The sequence below is a fragment of the Molossus molossus genome, unplaced genomic scaffold, assembly GCF_014108415.1.
Source record: "Molossus molossus isolate mMolMol1 unplaced genomic scaffold, mMolMol1.p scaffold_m16_p_7, whole genome shotgun sequence".
NCBI lineage: Eukaryota > Metazoa > Chordata > Mammalia > Chiroptera > Molossidae > Molossus > Molossus molossus.
In genome coordinates, this window is record NW_023425401.1 from 32,735,859 (window position 1) to 32,750,907 (window position 15,049).

A 15,049-nucleotide genomic window follows, 5' to 3' on the forward strand; every position below is an offset into this window, starting at 1 on the left:
CGCCCACACTTCGCTAAGCACTTTCACACCTGCCCCACTGATCCTCCTGCTGGGCGAGAGGTAGAGGAGGTATGCTAATGGCAGTCTCTGAGAGCAAGTATGTTTACCAGCTTCTCAGATAACTTAAGACACTTTCCCAAGGGCCAGTGGTGGAGCTGGTGCCCATAACCTTGGCTGCTGACCACAAATTATGTGCTCATTCCACTGAACTGCAGGGATAAGTCAATCATCAGGGCTGCCTATGGCCCCTTTGCTGCAGTTACTGATGCTCCCTGAGGACACCGAGTTGTTGAATCCCTGGCTGATCAGGCACAAGGATAGAAAACATATTTTAGCTACTTGATCAGAGGGCCAGGAAGTTGAGCTAACAATTCAGCATTGCTCCCTCCTGTTGGTACTGTAATACCAACATATTTCAAAACAGATAGAGGGCTCTGGAAGGGTTTAGATACATCTGTGTACAGAAAAGATTTATAATGGGTTATTAAATGGGAGTTTTGAGGCTGGCTTCACGGAAGGTGCCAACCACAGTTTCTCCCAAATTTCCCCTGGTGCCACTGTTGAAGGCGAAGCGCTCATCTAGACGGATTGTTGTTCTGACCCGAAATGACATTTCCAACTTTTCTTATACATAATCCAATTTCTGAACTTCCTTTTCAGTGATATTAAGTGGAATAGCATGAAAAAGACTTTTGGCATTAAAGATAATAAATGCGTTCAGCATTGCTCAGGTGTCTTTGCTCTTTGCCAGTGCATTAACCATATTGATTTTAGAATTTTAAATGACCCTTTTACCAGACTTGATGAATATCTCCTCCTTTCATCTTGGTTACCTTGCTCCTTCTCTCTTTCATGTGTGATGGTCTTCCATCTCACACGGGCACAAGTTAGAGAAGGCTGACCTTCACATGACCAAGGGTCAGGAGATACTGTGAGGAGAGTCTCTCTGGCCTGGAGACTCGTCTCTAGAGAGGGGGCTGGCCATGCAAGGGTCAAGCTTCCGGTACATCGCCCAGGCCCTGGGGACAGTCACAGTGGACCTCCTGGCTGGGTAAGCACCAGACTTCTCATATGTGACTTCCAGAGAGAAAGCATTTAGACAGAGGGCTTGAAGGTGAAATGAGATTTCTGGCAAGAGCTGGCCAGCTCGATCCAAATATCACTGGTACGGCATGAGGCTCAGGTTAATTTCCTGAGATTCCCTCCCACTAATTAAGAGTGTCCTCTGCTATCCTCAGAGGACGCTGTGTTTGAAACGGTGTTCACACAGTATTTTATTCTCTCTGTGCAACTGAGCTGCGAGAGCCCCGAGGATGCTGCTGCCCCTGCCCCTGAGGAGGTACGGCTGTGTGCACTCCGCCCCAGGGTCCCGGGGTGGCTGGGACAAGACGAATGATGACTCCTAGCCGAGGGTTCTCCTTCCGTTAGAAAATATAGGTGGGCAGAAGGTTGATGAGCCGTTACCTGGAGCTGCCATTCTGCAACCAGGATCGTTTCCACGTGTTGACTGCTTATTTCTTTTCATAATATTTTGAGGGTAAATTTGTTGTGGATGATTAAAATACTATAACTGTATTACAGCACATGTGGAAAATTTAGCATAAAAATTATGTTATTACTAGGTAAATGCACCCACTCTTTAACATTTTTGTATGTATTTTAATATATTTCTGAAAGTATACTTGAATATTATATTTAAAGATTATGATGTTATAATATTACAAACATTTTTCTTTTGTTTAATCATCCTCATAAATGTTAGTGGGATAACAAAATGTATTTCACTATTTTCCTATTATTAGATACACCATTATTTATTCATTACTGGTATGTTTATTGGATATACCATCACTTGTTTCCTCTTTGTTTTCTATCAGATATACCATTATTTATTTAACTATTTTCTGGTAGTCTCACACCAATGATGAAAAGATTTTTAAGTGACCGTTGGCTTAAGAAATCTACCTATTTGGATTCAATTTATCAAATGTCATTATTATTATCTAGCATGGTGTTTGGCTTATAGTTGGTACTCGATAAGTGTTGGTTTTCTTCCTTCTTGTCTTTCTCCCCTATTTATATCATCCTTATTGTTGTATCTTGTACTGTGAGCCTAGGGACATAGCATATGTTTAATCCAGAGATTTCTAACTGGTTATCATGCACGTTTGCCTTGGCTATTTTCAGTCACTAATTTGTGGGGAGTTACTAGTATTGTGATCCCAGAGGTTTAGTTTTCTTTATATAGTTTGGTCAGGTATGTTGATTCATTCTTGCCAGACAGAGAATATTACAGCAATAAAGGATTTTGGAAATCACCTTAACCAACGGTTTCCCAATTCGTGCACATCAGAATTTTGCAAGGTGCTTTTAGAATACCGATTCCTTACATGTCTTAATTTGGATAATAAGAACCGAGCATCTGCATTTTACTAACCATCCCAGTGTTTGATTCAGGGAGCAGAAGGATCATAATTTGAAGTTACAATTTGGTTAGTAGACCTTGCTAACTTTTTAGAGTTAATGTTTGATTTTCATCATGTTCAGTCTTTTGCTTTAAAAACTAATTGAATCTTGAGATGACTTATAACAGGAGGCAAATATTACAATCACAATTATGTTCTGCAACAGGAAACAAGCTCTAAATGAATCTTAACATTTTACTTGACACATCACTATGTTTAAGTGGATTAAAGATGTCATTGAAAGGTGCAGGGAAGGAAAATGAAGTTGATTTGGCAGGTGGGTGTTCATGGTACTATTATCCACAATTGTATATGCTGATTGACAGCACACACATTACCTCTTAACAGGCATTGTATTCAGTTGCATCAGATTTAAGTGTATGGCATTTTTACTGAATATTTGAAACTGTTTTAGTTAATAGTATTAATTGTGCATAGACCAACTTCCAGCCACTCTTTCAAAGTGCTTAATGGATAATAAACCAAAAGGTTCTATGGCCCCCTTCTTAGAGTAAACGTTAAGTCAACAATGCCATGTTGCTTAGGTCTTATGTATTCTGAGTAAGGCAAATATTTAAGAGTTCAGAGAAGGGATCTCCTCCATATAATAGATAAAGAAAATGGAGCTCAGGAAGGTGAAGTACTCAAGGTCAACGAGCCAAAAGGAACAGAGCCAGAATCAGTGCTCAGATCTCCTGGTCCCGTGTTCTCTGCTCTTTCTACCTGCCAAACTGCCCCTTTGCATAGTTTCTAGCTGATGAGAAACACTCGGTCTAATGGCTGGTAGAGATGCCATAATCCATATTTATGTTGCAAAGAGCACTGAAGCAAGGAATTTTACTCAATATTTTCTTTTGGAAAACCAAACATGCTTTATTTCATTTTTTCACAATTTATTTAAACATCTCACATATACAAAATAGGTACAATTTAATTTTTCTGCTTGTCTGAGAAACAAGGCTTCTTTGGAACCATGGGAGAGGATGGAAATGAGATTGGCAAAGAACAAAAAAGAAGAGGACAATGTTGGGCAAATGATCTGCATACTTTTATTCAGGGATAAGATGGAAATTACTGATGCAAAATCAAATGAAAAAAATAAACACACAATACAACTCAATACAGAGAAGTATTTCTTCTCGAATTCTTCTAGCACCATCAACATTCTTCAAGTATCTGAAATACTATTAATTAGCACCTTTGTGTTTTGAACAAAACAAAACAAGTACCTCAGCTCATCTCTGTCTGGGTCAGCACCTAATGGTATGGATCACACTCACAGGAAAGTGTTTTGAGGTAGTTTAAACCATTGGAAGTTTGGGTTTTAAACTTCCCTCTGTGGAAGACATTCAAAAGCCACAAGTGGTGCAGATGTTCATGGTTTTTATTTTTCAATTTTTATTTTGGTTTTCTTACAAAGGTTGACATTTTCCACAACAGGTGTAAGAGTGTTGAAAAAAAATTCCAAATCATTTGGGGAGGAAGGGGAGGGAGAGGGAATTAATTAAATTGTATTGCACAATGCTCTGATCAATCCTTCTCCTTCTCTTTTGCCCACAATTTAAGCAAGTAGATGTGCAGAAGAAATGGAAGGATTCAGCTTTTAGTTAAAAGGAAGAAAAAGAAATGGCAAAGAGAGAAAGTTGTTTTTTAGATTTCCTTTCTTTTAATTTAGGTTGAGTTTATTTATTTGAAACAGACTGGGCCAATGTCCAAACCGAATTCTTGGTCAGCGCCACCGATGTCCAGAAGTGCAATGTCAAGGAAAGGCAGACGAGATGGCTTATTTGTCTTGTATTCGATGATTGTCTTTCCCCATTCATTTGTCTTTTTCTATTTAAGAAAGAGAGGGGGAAAAAAAATACGTAAAGCAGCAATATTGTGGAATCGAATATCATCTGAACCTTGTTGAACATGTGTCCCTGATCAATAAGTGCATCTGTGAAACAGAAGCATCAGGGGTGTCTTTAGGGGGAGAGGCTTCCTACTACTCTAGTTAAAAAAACAAGATTGCAATACATATTCCAAGTGATTTATATCTCCATTATCATTTTCATTGTGTGTGTCTGAGGTGGTGGGGAGAAGAGCTGGAGCGTATGCACTATTGCTATTAGTGCATTTAAATTTTTCTTCCATCTATAGCATGTTGTAGAGAAAACGTGAAAAAAGTTAAATGTAGGCTATACTAGTGAGTAAAATAAATTACATATAACTATAAATTATAGCTTGCATCCTTTTAAGCTCCAGTAATTTTAAGTGACGGGTATATAGTATCATTTACGGAAAGAAACTAATAAAAAGAAAAACGACTAATATATGGACATGTTATATATTTCAGTATTTCGGAGAATTTCAGAAGGCAAGATCTGATAAGAATACTCTGGATTTACCATCTGAGTTTAAACAAATATATTCATGAAAAATGATTAAATAAGTTAGGCCCCTCATTGTTCTGTTCATCTGCTGATCTAAACCAGGACTCCGCCCCTCACCCCCCAAGTAAGTGCTATTCAGTATCCCCATATTTCACTATTACTTACAGAGCAGCCGTCTACAAGAACGGTGTAAGTGAACCTGCTGTTGCCCTCGGAAACAAGTTCAACATCATTGGAGCCTTGCAGAATGACAGACTTCTTCAAGTTGCCAGTTTCATCATCCATGTATGCAATGCTGTTCTTGCAGTGGTAGGTGATGTTTTGAGAGGCATGGTTGGCCAGCAGGCGCATGAAGGCAAGTTGGGTAGCCATTTCCTTGGTAGTTACTCCTTCAACATTATATTCAAACTACAGAGAATGAGATGGAAATTCCAGTTAAGTGGAGAAGGACTCAGATACTTAGAGTCAAATTTGCAAAAATAGTATGGTATAGGGAAAAATGATGGAATCAGATCTGTACCTTTAGAAGAAGGTACTTTTAAAGGAAATAAAATATATTTGTCTTTGAAATTTTAGTTACCTAGAAGGGACATGGGAACAACCAGGCTGTGGCAAGGTCATCTCAAAAAGCGACCTCTTTCAGACAAGCCTTTTGGTCATGTTTCTTATTTAGAATAAGAGAGCAGGGAGATAGAAATGTTTGTCTCTTTCTTTTTCTGTAATTCCCACCAGTAGACATTCAATAAATTGGTGAAAAGGTAGATTAAACATTTAGAAAAGCTCGTGTTCTGAAAATATATACGCATGGCCAGTATCATTAAATGACATTAGTCAGTTTCTCCAGTGATTATCAGTTAAGTCAAATTTGATTACAAACTGAATTGTATGAATATGTTCCATCAATGGGTCTTTATTGTGTAATCCAAGATAGAACTGGAACCCCAAAAAAAGGAGGTTCTTTTAATAAGCCCATTTTGGTAAAGGATTCAAAAACAAACAATCCTAACAAAATATTGTTTAGCAAGGGAAGGAATGTTTATAGGGTTCCTCACCTGGGTACCACCATTGATGGTTTCTCCTAACCAGATGTGCTTCTTGGCCTTGGAGCTTCTGTACCAGTTCTTGGCTGCGATGTTTTCAGGTTGGGCCCGGATGCAGGTTTCGCCAGTAGAGAAATCACAGTATACTTTGATGGCATCCATAGTGCATCCTTGGTTAGGGTCAATCCAGTAGTAACCTTTTAAGAAAACAAGACCCAGACCATAAAACCTCTCATTAAATGGAGCATAAGTTCTAATAATTACTGGTCAAAGATTTGGATTCTCATCAATAACATTTTTTATTGTACTGTTATATTGTCTACCCCACATTTAATAGGAAGAAGGAGGCTATTTTGAAGATTAGACAGCTTCTCCTCCCCTCCCCTCCATGAAAGATCAAATCAGGGTACACGGGAACCTGAAAAGGGATATAGCTATATAATTTATATATAAAAATATATACATATTAAACTTGAGAATGGGGTATGGCTAGGAGAAAACAATGCTTCATTAATTGAGTATGGTTTCACCCAATGCAATTTTTACCCAAATACTTCTCATTCTAAGTATCAGTGGCAACTGATTTTAAAAAGCCCAACTTGTGGGAAGGGATAGTCTGGCTGGGACATCTTGACATACCACTGCTCCACTCTGGGTGGCTGAGTCTCAGGTCACGGCAGGTGCGAGCTGGGTTCTTCCTAGAGCCTTCGGGAGTAAGAAGGGTCTCAATCTGGTTGTTGAGAGATTTCAGAGTAGCATCGACTTCATAATCCTTGGGTCTGAGAGAAGGTGGTGAACGAGGCTGGTCAGCCCTGTAGAAGTCTCCATCGAAACCAAAGTCATAACCACCACCACTGATGCCGGGGGGCCCAGGAGGGCCGGGGGGACCAGGAGGACCCTGCAAGGGTGAAAGTGAGAAAGAGGAGGCTTTGTATTTGGTTACGTTGAGATACATCAATGACAGCAGGTCTTCAGATGGGCATCACACAAAGGCATGTTTTAATAAGTGAAAAAGAGGATCGAGTCATGTAAATAAACAACTCGCTCCCAGGCATACTTGCAGGGATGGGCTTAAGCCACTCATTCCATACAGACCACGTTTAGAGATTTTGGAAAACATGGAATAAGGGGACTACTTTAATGTGTTGATATAATTCTGTTGGTTTAGTCTGAAGAAAACATTCCTTAGGTCAGGATGATTTTTAGTCTTTCCCCAAATAATACTTACAGCAGGACCCTGGCTACCCTGAGTGCCACGGATTCCAGCAGGTCCGACCACACCGGGATGTCCATTGCGACCGTCTTTGCCAGGAGGGCCAGAGGGACCAGCAGGGCCCTAGGGAAGGAGGACTGTGTGAGCCAGTGAAGACCCCATCAGACAGCAGAGGCCTGGGGCTCACTGCCTGCCACTGGCTTTATTGCAGAGATAAATGTCTCTTAGATTAACCTACCCGAGGACCAGCAGGACCCACAGAGCCAGGAGCACCTTGGTCACCATGATGACCCTTAAAAGAGAGAATAGGAAAATCCCATATTCAGAACACACGTCAGTAAATAGATTTTAAAAAACAACTGACTGGAAAACTTTAGTTTCAATGAACTCTGGATTGAGAAGATGTAAAATGTAAAACGGGGCTCTTTTCTTTCATTATGTCTATTATATTCAATTATTTTTTTCCTGCAAGCTATTTCAACAGTGTAATATTAGTCAATCCTCTAATATTTATTTTAAGTGAGGTTGAGGGACATTGTTGCCAAGAGATATAAATCTATGTTTTTTTTTTTTTTTTTATTTCCCTTAACCCTCACCTTTTCATGTTGGGATGAAAGTGTATTATCTCCGAGAGATGAAGTTAGCCAGAGAATGGGAAATGAATATGATATAGGACGTTTTAGAATAATACCAGTGAAAATCTCGGAAAAATAATTTTGAGTTGAAGTACTTTAAGATCTGCATGTATGATGGATCTCTACATTTTACTTACAGCAAGACCAGGAAGACCTTGCAATCCATTGTGTCCCTTTAAGCCAGGAAGACCTCTGGGCCCCTTCTCACCAGGCTCCCCCTTATCACCTCGAATACCTTGTGGGCCCTGTAAGGAAAGTGTAGGACATTTACCTTTTTAGAAAAATGACACTCACTTCTCAACAAATATTGTTCAATCTGCTGACAAAGGTAACTCAAGACATCCAAAGGTCTGAAAGCCATGTGGATGCTACTTCCCTCTCAATCTATTTTACTTGAGCTGTCTGTAAGGTTGGCTAGACCTTTGTGATCATTTAATACAAACAAACAGAAGAGTTTTGAAATAGGAGAGATTTGAAAGCTATTTGTAGCAATTCTCAACATGGACTAAATTAAGAAAACAGAGCCTAGCCTATATAGTATTTATTTTTCTTAATGGACAATCTAGACTGCTCCTAAATGTTAATTTGTAAAGAAATCGTCACCATGTACATACACTAGGACCTCTTGGACCAACAGCACCGGTGGGACCAACAACACCAACAGGACCCTGTGAATTGGACAAGAAAAACACAAGTCATCAGCATGCCCAAGATCGGACTCCCAGGCCCTCACTGGTTCCCAAGTGTGGGGCAGTCAGAAGTGAAGCCTATGAGGATGACAGCATTACGGGACTGGTATTGACAACTTACAGGTTCACCACGGTTTCCATGTTTGCCAGTGGGACCCACAGAGCCTTGAGGACCAGGTGCACCCACAGTGCCAACGGGACCAGCATTGCCAGGGTAACCACGCTCTCCCTACCAAAGACAAATGAAGCTTAGCATTAATCTGGCCTGTAGTTTAGTCCCTTTTAAATCAGAAGATAAAGAGGCACACCGACCTTGTGTCCAGGTTGACCATCGCGGCCTGGGGGACCATCGTTCCCAGGGTTGCCCTGTGAAGACACCACAGCAATAAAGGCACTTAGTGAGGCTCTGTAGCTCTCCAGCTCCTATAGTTCAGCTGTTCTGCCTCCATCACTCCTAGAGCTCAATAGCGCACCCCCTTTCAGACTGCTAAAAATGCAGACAAGAACTTTCCAACCTATATTTTCTTAGAGGTTTTTAAAAAGATTTTGGCCAACTTTGAAGTATGCTATTTAAAGACCTATCCCCAGCCCAAGTAATTTTTCTTATTGTCAATACTAGAAATGGTTGGTGTACATAGCTATTATGGAGAAATAGACACCATGTTTACAAACTTGGAACAAGTGAACCTCAGATCAAAATATAAAGTTGCACACAATGAAATATTGCTAGGTTTTGTTTTACAAATCAAGTGTTGGACTCACATCACGACCAGCTTCACCAGGAGCGCCGTTGACTCCAGGATTACCCACAGCACCAGGAGGACCACGGGCCCCTGGTGGACCTGCAATGCCGAGAGGACCAGGCTCACCCTAAAAAGGCAGAGAAGACAAAACAGCATTTCTCTTATTGAACTAAGAACCAGTCTCACATTCCCAGAACCACCCTAGCCAGGGGTTTTCAGTGTAAAAAAAGACTGAAAATGAATACACCTCTCCTACACACTTAAGATGGTCAGCTCTATGTAGTTGTTTTGGAATGGTCTCTAAGGTGAGCCTCGCTTCACCCTATAGCCCAAATGAAATGAATTCATGAGGCTGAACATATATGGAGATGAGATGGTCCTAGTTGCTGTCATCTATAAGGTTTAATGGAATGATTCAGAACTTTCAGAGTTTCATTCTTCCTACAGGATAAATGATGCCAGCACTTCATATTGCAGAGGAGTAAATGCAATTAGAGCTTATATCATTCTTAAGCATGTAAAAAGAGCAAAAATTATTCTGCATAATGTTAAGCTGTGTCTTTATCGCATGTGTCTAAGTAAGGGGGTATTAACACTTCTTAGAGAAGTGACATGTGATCTGTATAAAGAAAATGCCATGAATAAAAAATCTCAAGTGGAGTTATTCAGTGATCAAACTGTCACATTTGAAGTGGCAGCTTTTAAAATCCTTTATTATGTTAATGAGACTAAAAATGGTGTCAAACACTCACCAAAGATCCGGAAACACCTGGTAGACCACGTTCACCTCTAGAGCCTGGGAGACCCAGAATACCAGGAGCACCAAGAAGACCCTGAGGACCTGGGGTGCCAGGAGGTCCCTGAACAAGATGAAAAATACGTGCGTGTTACTGGTAAAGACCATAGCTGATAACACAGGTTGGCTTGAGGATTGTGAGAATGAGCTACCCTCAGGTTAGGACAAATCCCATTAGCAGGACATATCCTTAGATATCTTTTCTCTAGTGATGAAGTGAGTTTCCATCCTGGCATGTGTATTTTTGTACCTGGTTCCTTCTTGAGACCAATGAAACAACATTAAAAAATATGTGGTTGAAATTAATGAAGCCACCTGGGGTTATGGAATAGAGTTTTTATAGAATCTATGCTAGGAAGCAAATTTTGACCTTGGCTTCCAACGGAGTCAGGTTTAATAAAGGCACATTTCAGAGTAGCAATAATACTGGACAATGCATGTTTTAAAGACCTGGCAGGTTACTGAGATTGACTAATATATGGTAGGATGACCACTGCAATGGGGTTCTGTTCTAATCCCAGTATCAGTAAGGTGCCCTCAATAGCTTAAAGGGCTATTTCAGTAAAACAGTGAGTTTTCTCATTCATTGTCATCCCCATCTAGTGCCTTCTGAGCATCTGCTGAAGCTGACTCCTCAATATCTGTTAGACATATTTCCTGGCTCCCCTCGGCTCTACTTGAGAGCCTGCAATGCTCATTAACAAATATACACCATTTGGAAATTTGTGTAAGGGCTTCATTTTGATGCAGCACAAGGTATTAGGAAAGAGGACTTCTAAATCACTTACAGCAGTTCCAGGCTCTCCAGAAGGACCCTTTTCACCAACAAAGCCAGGAGGGCCACCTGCACCTGTTTCTCCAGTTCGGCCAACTGGACCTTGGTCACCCCGAGGCCCACGAATTCCTTCTTTACCAGCAGCACCAGGGGGACCGGGAGGGCCAGTGATACCCTGTGGGCAAATGTACAAGGTCGTTTACTTTCTGTTAATCATCATGCATCTGGAAGAGAGCAGCTGAGAGTCTTGATATTCAGATGCAGGATGAAACAACAAAATAATATTGTGGCCATTTGGGGGAAATGTTTAGATTTTCTAACCTTCTTTCTTTTTTTAAAAATATTTTTTCTTTATTGATTTTAGAGAGAGGAAAAGAGAGAGAGAGAGAGAGAGAGAGAGAAATATCGATGAAAGAGAACATCGATTGGCCACGTCCTGCATGACCCTCACTGGGGCTTTGACCTACAACCTGGGCATGTGCCCTGACTGGGAATTGAACCTGCGACCCCTTGCTGCATGGGTCGACGCTCAACCACTGAACCACACTTGCCGGACCTAACATTCTTTCTTATAGAAGGAAGCAACTCCCATCTTCCTCCTCCTGAGCTGCAATAAAATGAACTGAAGCAGAAGCTACAGCAAATGTCTATGAGGAAATGTGGTACTGTAGCACCAGGGACCTGGCATGTTGCAACCAGGCAAAGTTATAAAAGTTGGTTGTGAATGAATGGCACTTTAGGCTTTGGAGGACTGTAGTCATTTCTTTTTGAAGAAAGCCAATGCTAGCATTTTGTTCATAAATGAGCAATCGCATATGCTCTCAACTACCTTTAATTAAATACAGGGAGTGAGATTTTTCTGTTATGAACCTGTAGCAGGAGTCCAAGAAATCAACATCTTTGCTATTTCCTCCCCCCTGAAACCTTAACTGGAACACTTAGTCCTTGGTAATTAATTAAATTCTCTTGAGTCCTGACAGAAGAGTCTGAATCAGAATTAAATTAGAGGCCAAACCACCTTTAAATTCAGGAACAATTATACCTTAACAACGGAGGCAGAATGTTGGCCATAAAGGGTAATTAGATATAATAGAAATATCTGATATGTGACTAAAACAGTTCTGTTTTTTATTTTTTGAAAAAGACCATGCCCCTAAAAGGGAACTTATGTTCCCACGAATAAAATCCTCTTGAACTGATATCATAAAATGTAATTTGTGATGATTTCGCCTTAATGGTTCAGAAAAACTGATTTCAAACTAAGAAAGTAATAGCTAAATATTAGCAGCATATTTTTACAGAGAGTTTATTGCCAGTGTCCCACCAGAGGCCAGGTCTTTTGGCTAGAGTAAGTGAAGACATATTTTGAAGTGATTTACTTACACTGGGTCCAGGGGGACCAGTACGTCCAGCAGCACCAGGGAAACCAGTCATGCCCTAAGAACCAAGCACATTGAAATTCTACAATGAACACCTACTTCAAAGATGTGGGTAAAATGGAAACTTCTCTACTGACAAATCCTCAATACATGTGACAAGGGATGAACCAAAGAGTAGGTAGTGGCAGCCTCATATAGGGTATTACTTAATCAGGACCCTAAGACCCTTCATCTCTACTGTCTTCCCCATCAACATGTCTCCACTTGCAATATCCATATTTTTCATGAAAGCGCTGATGGTCCTTTTCGAAATGTTAGCATATTACCTGGCGGTTGTAAGAGCCAGAAGCTATGACACAATGCTATGATTACACATTGACGTGTACATTTTAATAACTATCTTAACCATCTGGCTGGGTGCTAACTGAATAAGTAATTTTGTTTACAGGGGAAGCTACCACAAAAGACAGAGTGCTAATTGTTGTCCAGTGAAAGAAGGAAGGAGTCAATGGAGTTCACTCTTGGGGAGCTCTGGGTCCCTAGGGAGTTGGTGTGATAGCATTGGATGCCAAAGAAAAGTACTTGGTCAGACAGAAGAAGGGAGGCGTCAACAAGAGGATAAGGGTACCAAAGAAATGTTTTACCCATTTCACAATCAAACTACCAGGGTTAGGGGTTATTACCTCCAGTGAAGTGGTAGCAACAGACATCATGACACTGAGTTACACTTGGGATTAAGGTACTATCTCATGCACCTGACCTCAACGCCAATGTCAGAATTTCTTTGAACAGAGTTAGCTTGAATCTCAAGTGTCTTCTTATTTTCGTCCAAATTTACCAAAAATGTTCAAAGTTTCAAGTTCTCCCTAGAGATTTTGAAGAAAGAAAAGTTATCGGAGTCCATTTTAAATACTTACAGGGGGGCCACCGTCACCACGACTTCCAGCAGGACCGGGGGGGCCATTTGGACCCTAAATGGAAACAGAAAGAAAAAGAGGGGATCAAATCACAAAACCATTCTTACAAATGTCATTCTTTCCTTCAGCGGTCATTCCCATGTCAATTAGAAGCAAACACAGAAATTAAAAATAATGATCTGTGTCATAAAAGAAATATTCTTACTTCAATATTACTACCCTATGGGATTATCAAAGAAAGGTAACATAAATGAGACTTTTACAAATTGTAAAGCAGTATGCAAACGTTCATTCTTATTTTAAAAATCATCTTCTATCTGGCATATTCCCTGGTGTGTATAGTTAGAACTTGATTGATGTGTGTGTAATTATAAGATTTCATAGGCATTACACAGGCTGTATTGACCATCAGTGAATTCAACTTACAGATGGTCCAGCTGCTCCAACGGGGCCTGTGGGACCAACACCACCATTTTCACCCTTGGGTCCTTTGGATCCTCTCTCTCCTTTAGCACCAGGTTGACCAGCAGCACCCTGTTGGAAAGGAACAATTTTATAGTTCAAGTATGCTAACTCACTCACTTGCCAACTTGGGGTACTTTCAGATTAACATTCATTATATACTCACAGCAGGGCCAGCAAATCCATTGGGACCAGCAGGACCGACCTCACCACGTTCGCCCTAAGTGGGAGAAGAGATGTTTGTGTCTTAGCATCTTAGGTTCATCGATGTGTAAAAGTTAAGAGTGTCCAAAATGACCCAGGTTTCTACTTACAGGGCCACCACGAGGACCAGCAGGACCAGCAGGACCAGCAGCACCGCCTTCACCCTAGGACAAGACCAAAGGTGAATTTGCTAAGTTACACACACAAATGCTCCCAGAGGTGGAAGGACAGGTCGCAGTCCTAGACAGCTATCCCTTGTCAGAGTTAGCAGTTGCGTGGAGAGAGGTCACTAATGCGCATCTCACAGAGTACAATGAAGTACAGTGATACCTCGGTTCTCGAACATAATTCTTTCCAGGAGGACGGTCGAGAACCGAATTGTTCGAGAACCGAAGCAATGAAACCCAATAGGAAAGTGGACTCCACAAAGCGTGACTCTCTCTCTGCACTCACACTGATGACGCAAGCAAGGCACGCTGGGCCGAATGAACACCATTCGGCTCATCTCGGAAGTTCGAGTTCCAAGTATTTGTTCGGATTCCGAGACAAAAGTTTCTCGAATCCTGATTTGGTCGAAAACCGAGGCGTTCGAGAACCGAGGTATCACTGTAGTTCTTACTCTGCTTTGATGTGTGTATCCATTTTGGGGGTTGAGTGATATTGGTCACACACTGGCAGAAACTCTATAAATCAGTGCCTACAATATCAGGAGGAGGACATTTTAATTTTTAGATGAACACAAGGCTGATCTATTTGCTGCAATCTGTGCAAGGCAATAAATTAGGTCTATTTTAAGTGTTCAATGTGAAATGAGCACACTATGTATTTCATTGATTTTTAAAAACCAAATTGCAGGCTTTGAGAGTAAGACTTTAAAATAAATACTAGGGAGTAAGTGATCAGAGAGCTAGCATATAGATAGGAAGGGGGACAGAACTTGAAACAGCGTTTGTTTCCTGCTGCCCCATCACAACACACAGGTTTTTAAGTAAGTGTGTTTAAAACCAAGCCGTAAACATGGATTGCTGGGGCTGTGGGGGACGGAGGCAGGCGGGACATTTTAGATACTGCTATTGCAACTCAGTGGAAACGCATGCTTACCCGGTCACCAGTGGCTCCAGCAGGACCAGGGGCACCGATGGCACCAGGGGCACCCTAGTGCCAAAAAAGGAGACAAGTCTTACTGGAAACACTCCCATACCCTCAAAAGTGACCCCTGCTATTCCCCCCTGCCGTGCTTATACAGTGGCTGACCACCTAACCGCACAGTCTGGGTGGACAGCAAAAAAGCCTTTGATGCATTTCAGTTCTGATTATCAAGATGGTCAGAAGCCACCCCCCCAGGATGAGAGTGCT

The 15,049-nt window shown here is 41.1% G+C and overlaps 1 protein-coding gene across 1 annotated transcript in view; it reads right to left on the reverse strand.

Moving 5' to 3' along the window:
- Positions 1-3,424: 3,424 nt before the first annotated feature.
- Positions 3,425-15,049, reverse strand: part of COL1A2 (collagen type I alpha 2 chain) — a 35,668-nt gene continuing 24,043 nt past the window's right edge. Inside the window, exons 34-52 of the mRNA XM_036247505.1 lie at positions 14,795-14,848; positions 13,804-13,857; positions 13,656-13,709; positions 13,454-13,561; positions 13,028-13,081; positions 12,115-12,168; positions 10,745-10,906; positions 9,913-10,020; positions 9,180-9,287; positions 8,730-8,783; positions 8,539-8,646; positions 8,343-8,396; positions 7,866-7,973; positions 7,332-7,385; positions 7,109-7,216; positions 6,520-6,778; positions 5,893-6,077; positions 5,006-5,248; positions 3,425-4,298 (exon numbers count right to left, since the gene is read on the reverse strand). Of these exons, the coding sequence (XP_036103398.1) occupies positions 4,152-4,298; positions 5,006-5,248; positions 5,893-6,077; positions 6,520-6,778; positions 7,109-7,216; positions 7,332-7,385; positions 7,866-7,973; positions 8,343-8,396; positions 8,539-8,646; positions 8,730-8,783; positions 9,180-9,287; positions 9,913-10,020; positions 10,745-10,906; positions 12,115-12,168; positions 13,028-13,081; positions 13,454-13,561; positions 13,656-13,709; positions 13,804-13,857; positions 14,795-14,848 (2,076 nt within the window). The 3' untranslated portion in view covers positions 3,425-4,151. The remainder of the gene's footprint in view (positions 4,299-5,005; positions 5,249-5,892; positions 6,078-6,519; positions 6,779-7,108; positions 7,217-7,331; positions 7,386-7,865; positions 7,974-8,342; positions 8,397-8,538; positions 8,647-8,729; positions 8,784-9,179; positions 9,288-9,912; positions 10,021-10,744; positions 10,907-12,114; positions 12,169-13,027; positions 13,082-13,453; positions 13,562-13,655; positions 13,710-13,803; positions 13,858-14,794; positions 14,849-15,049) is intronic.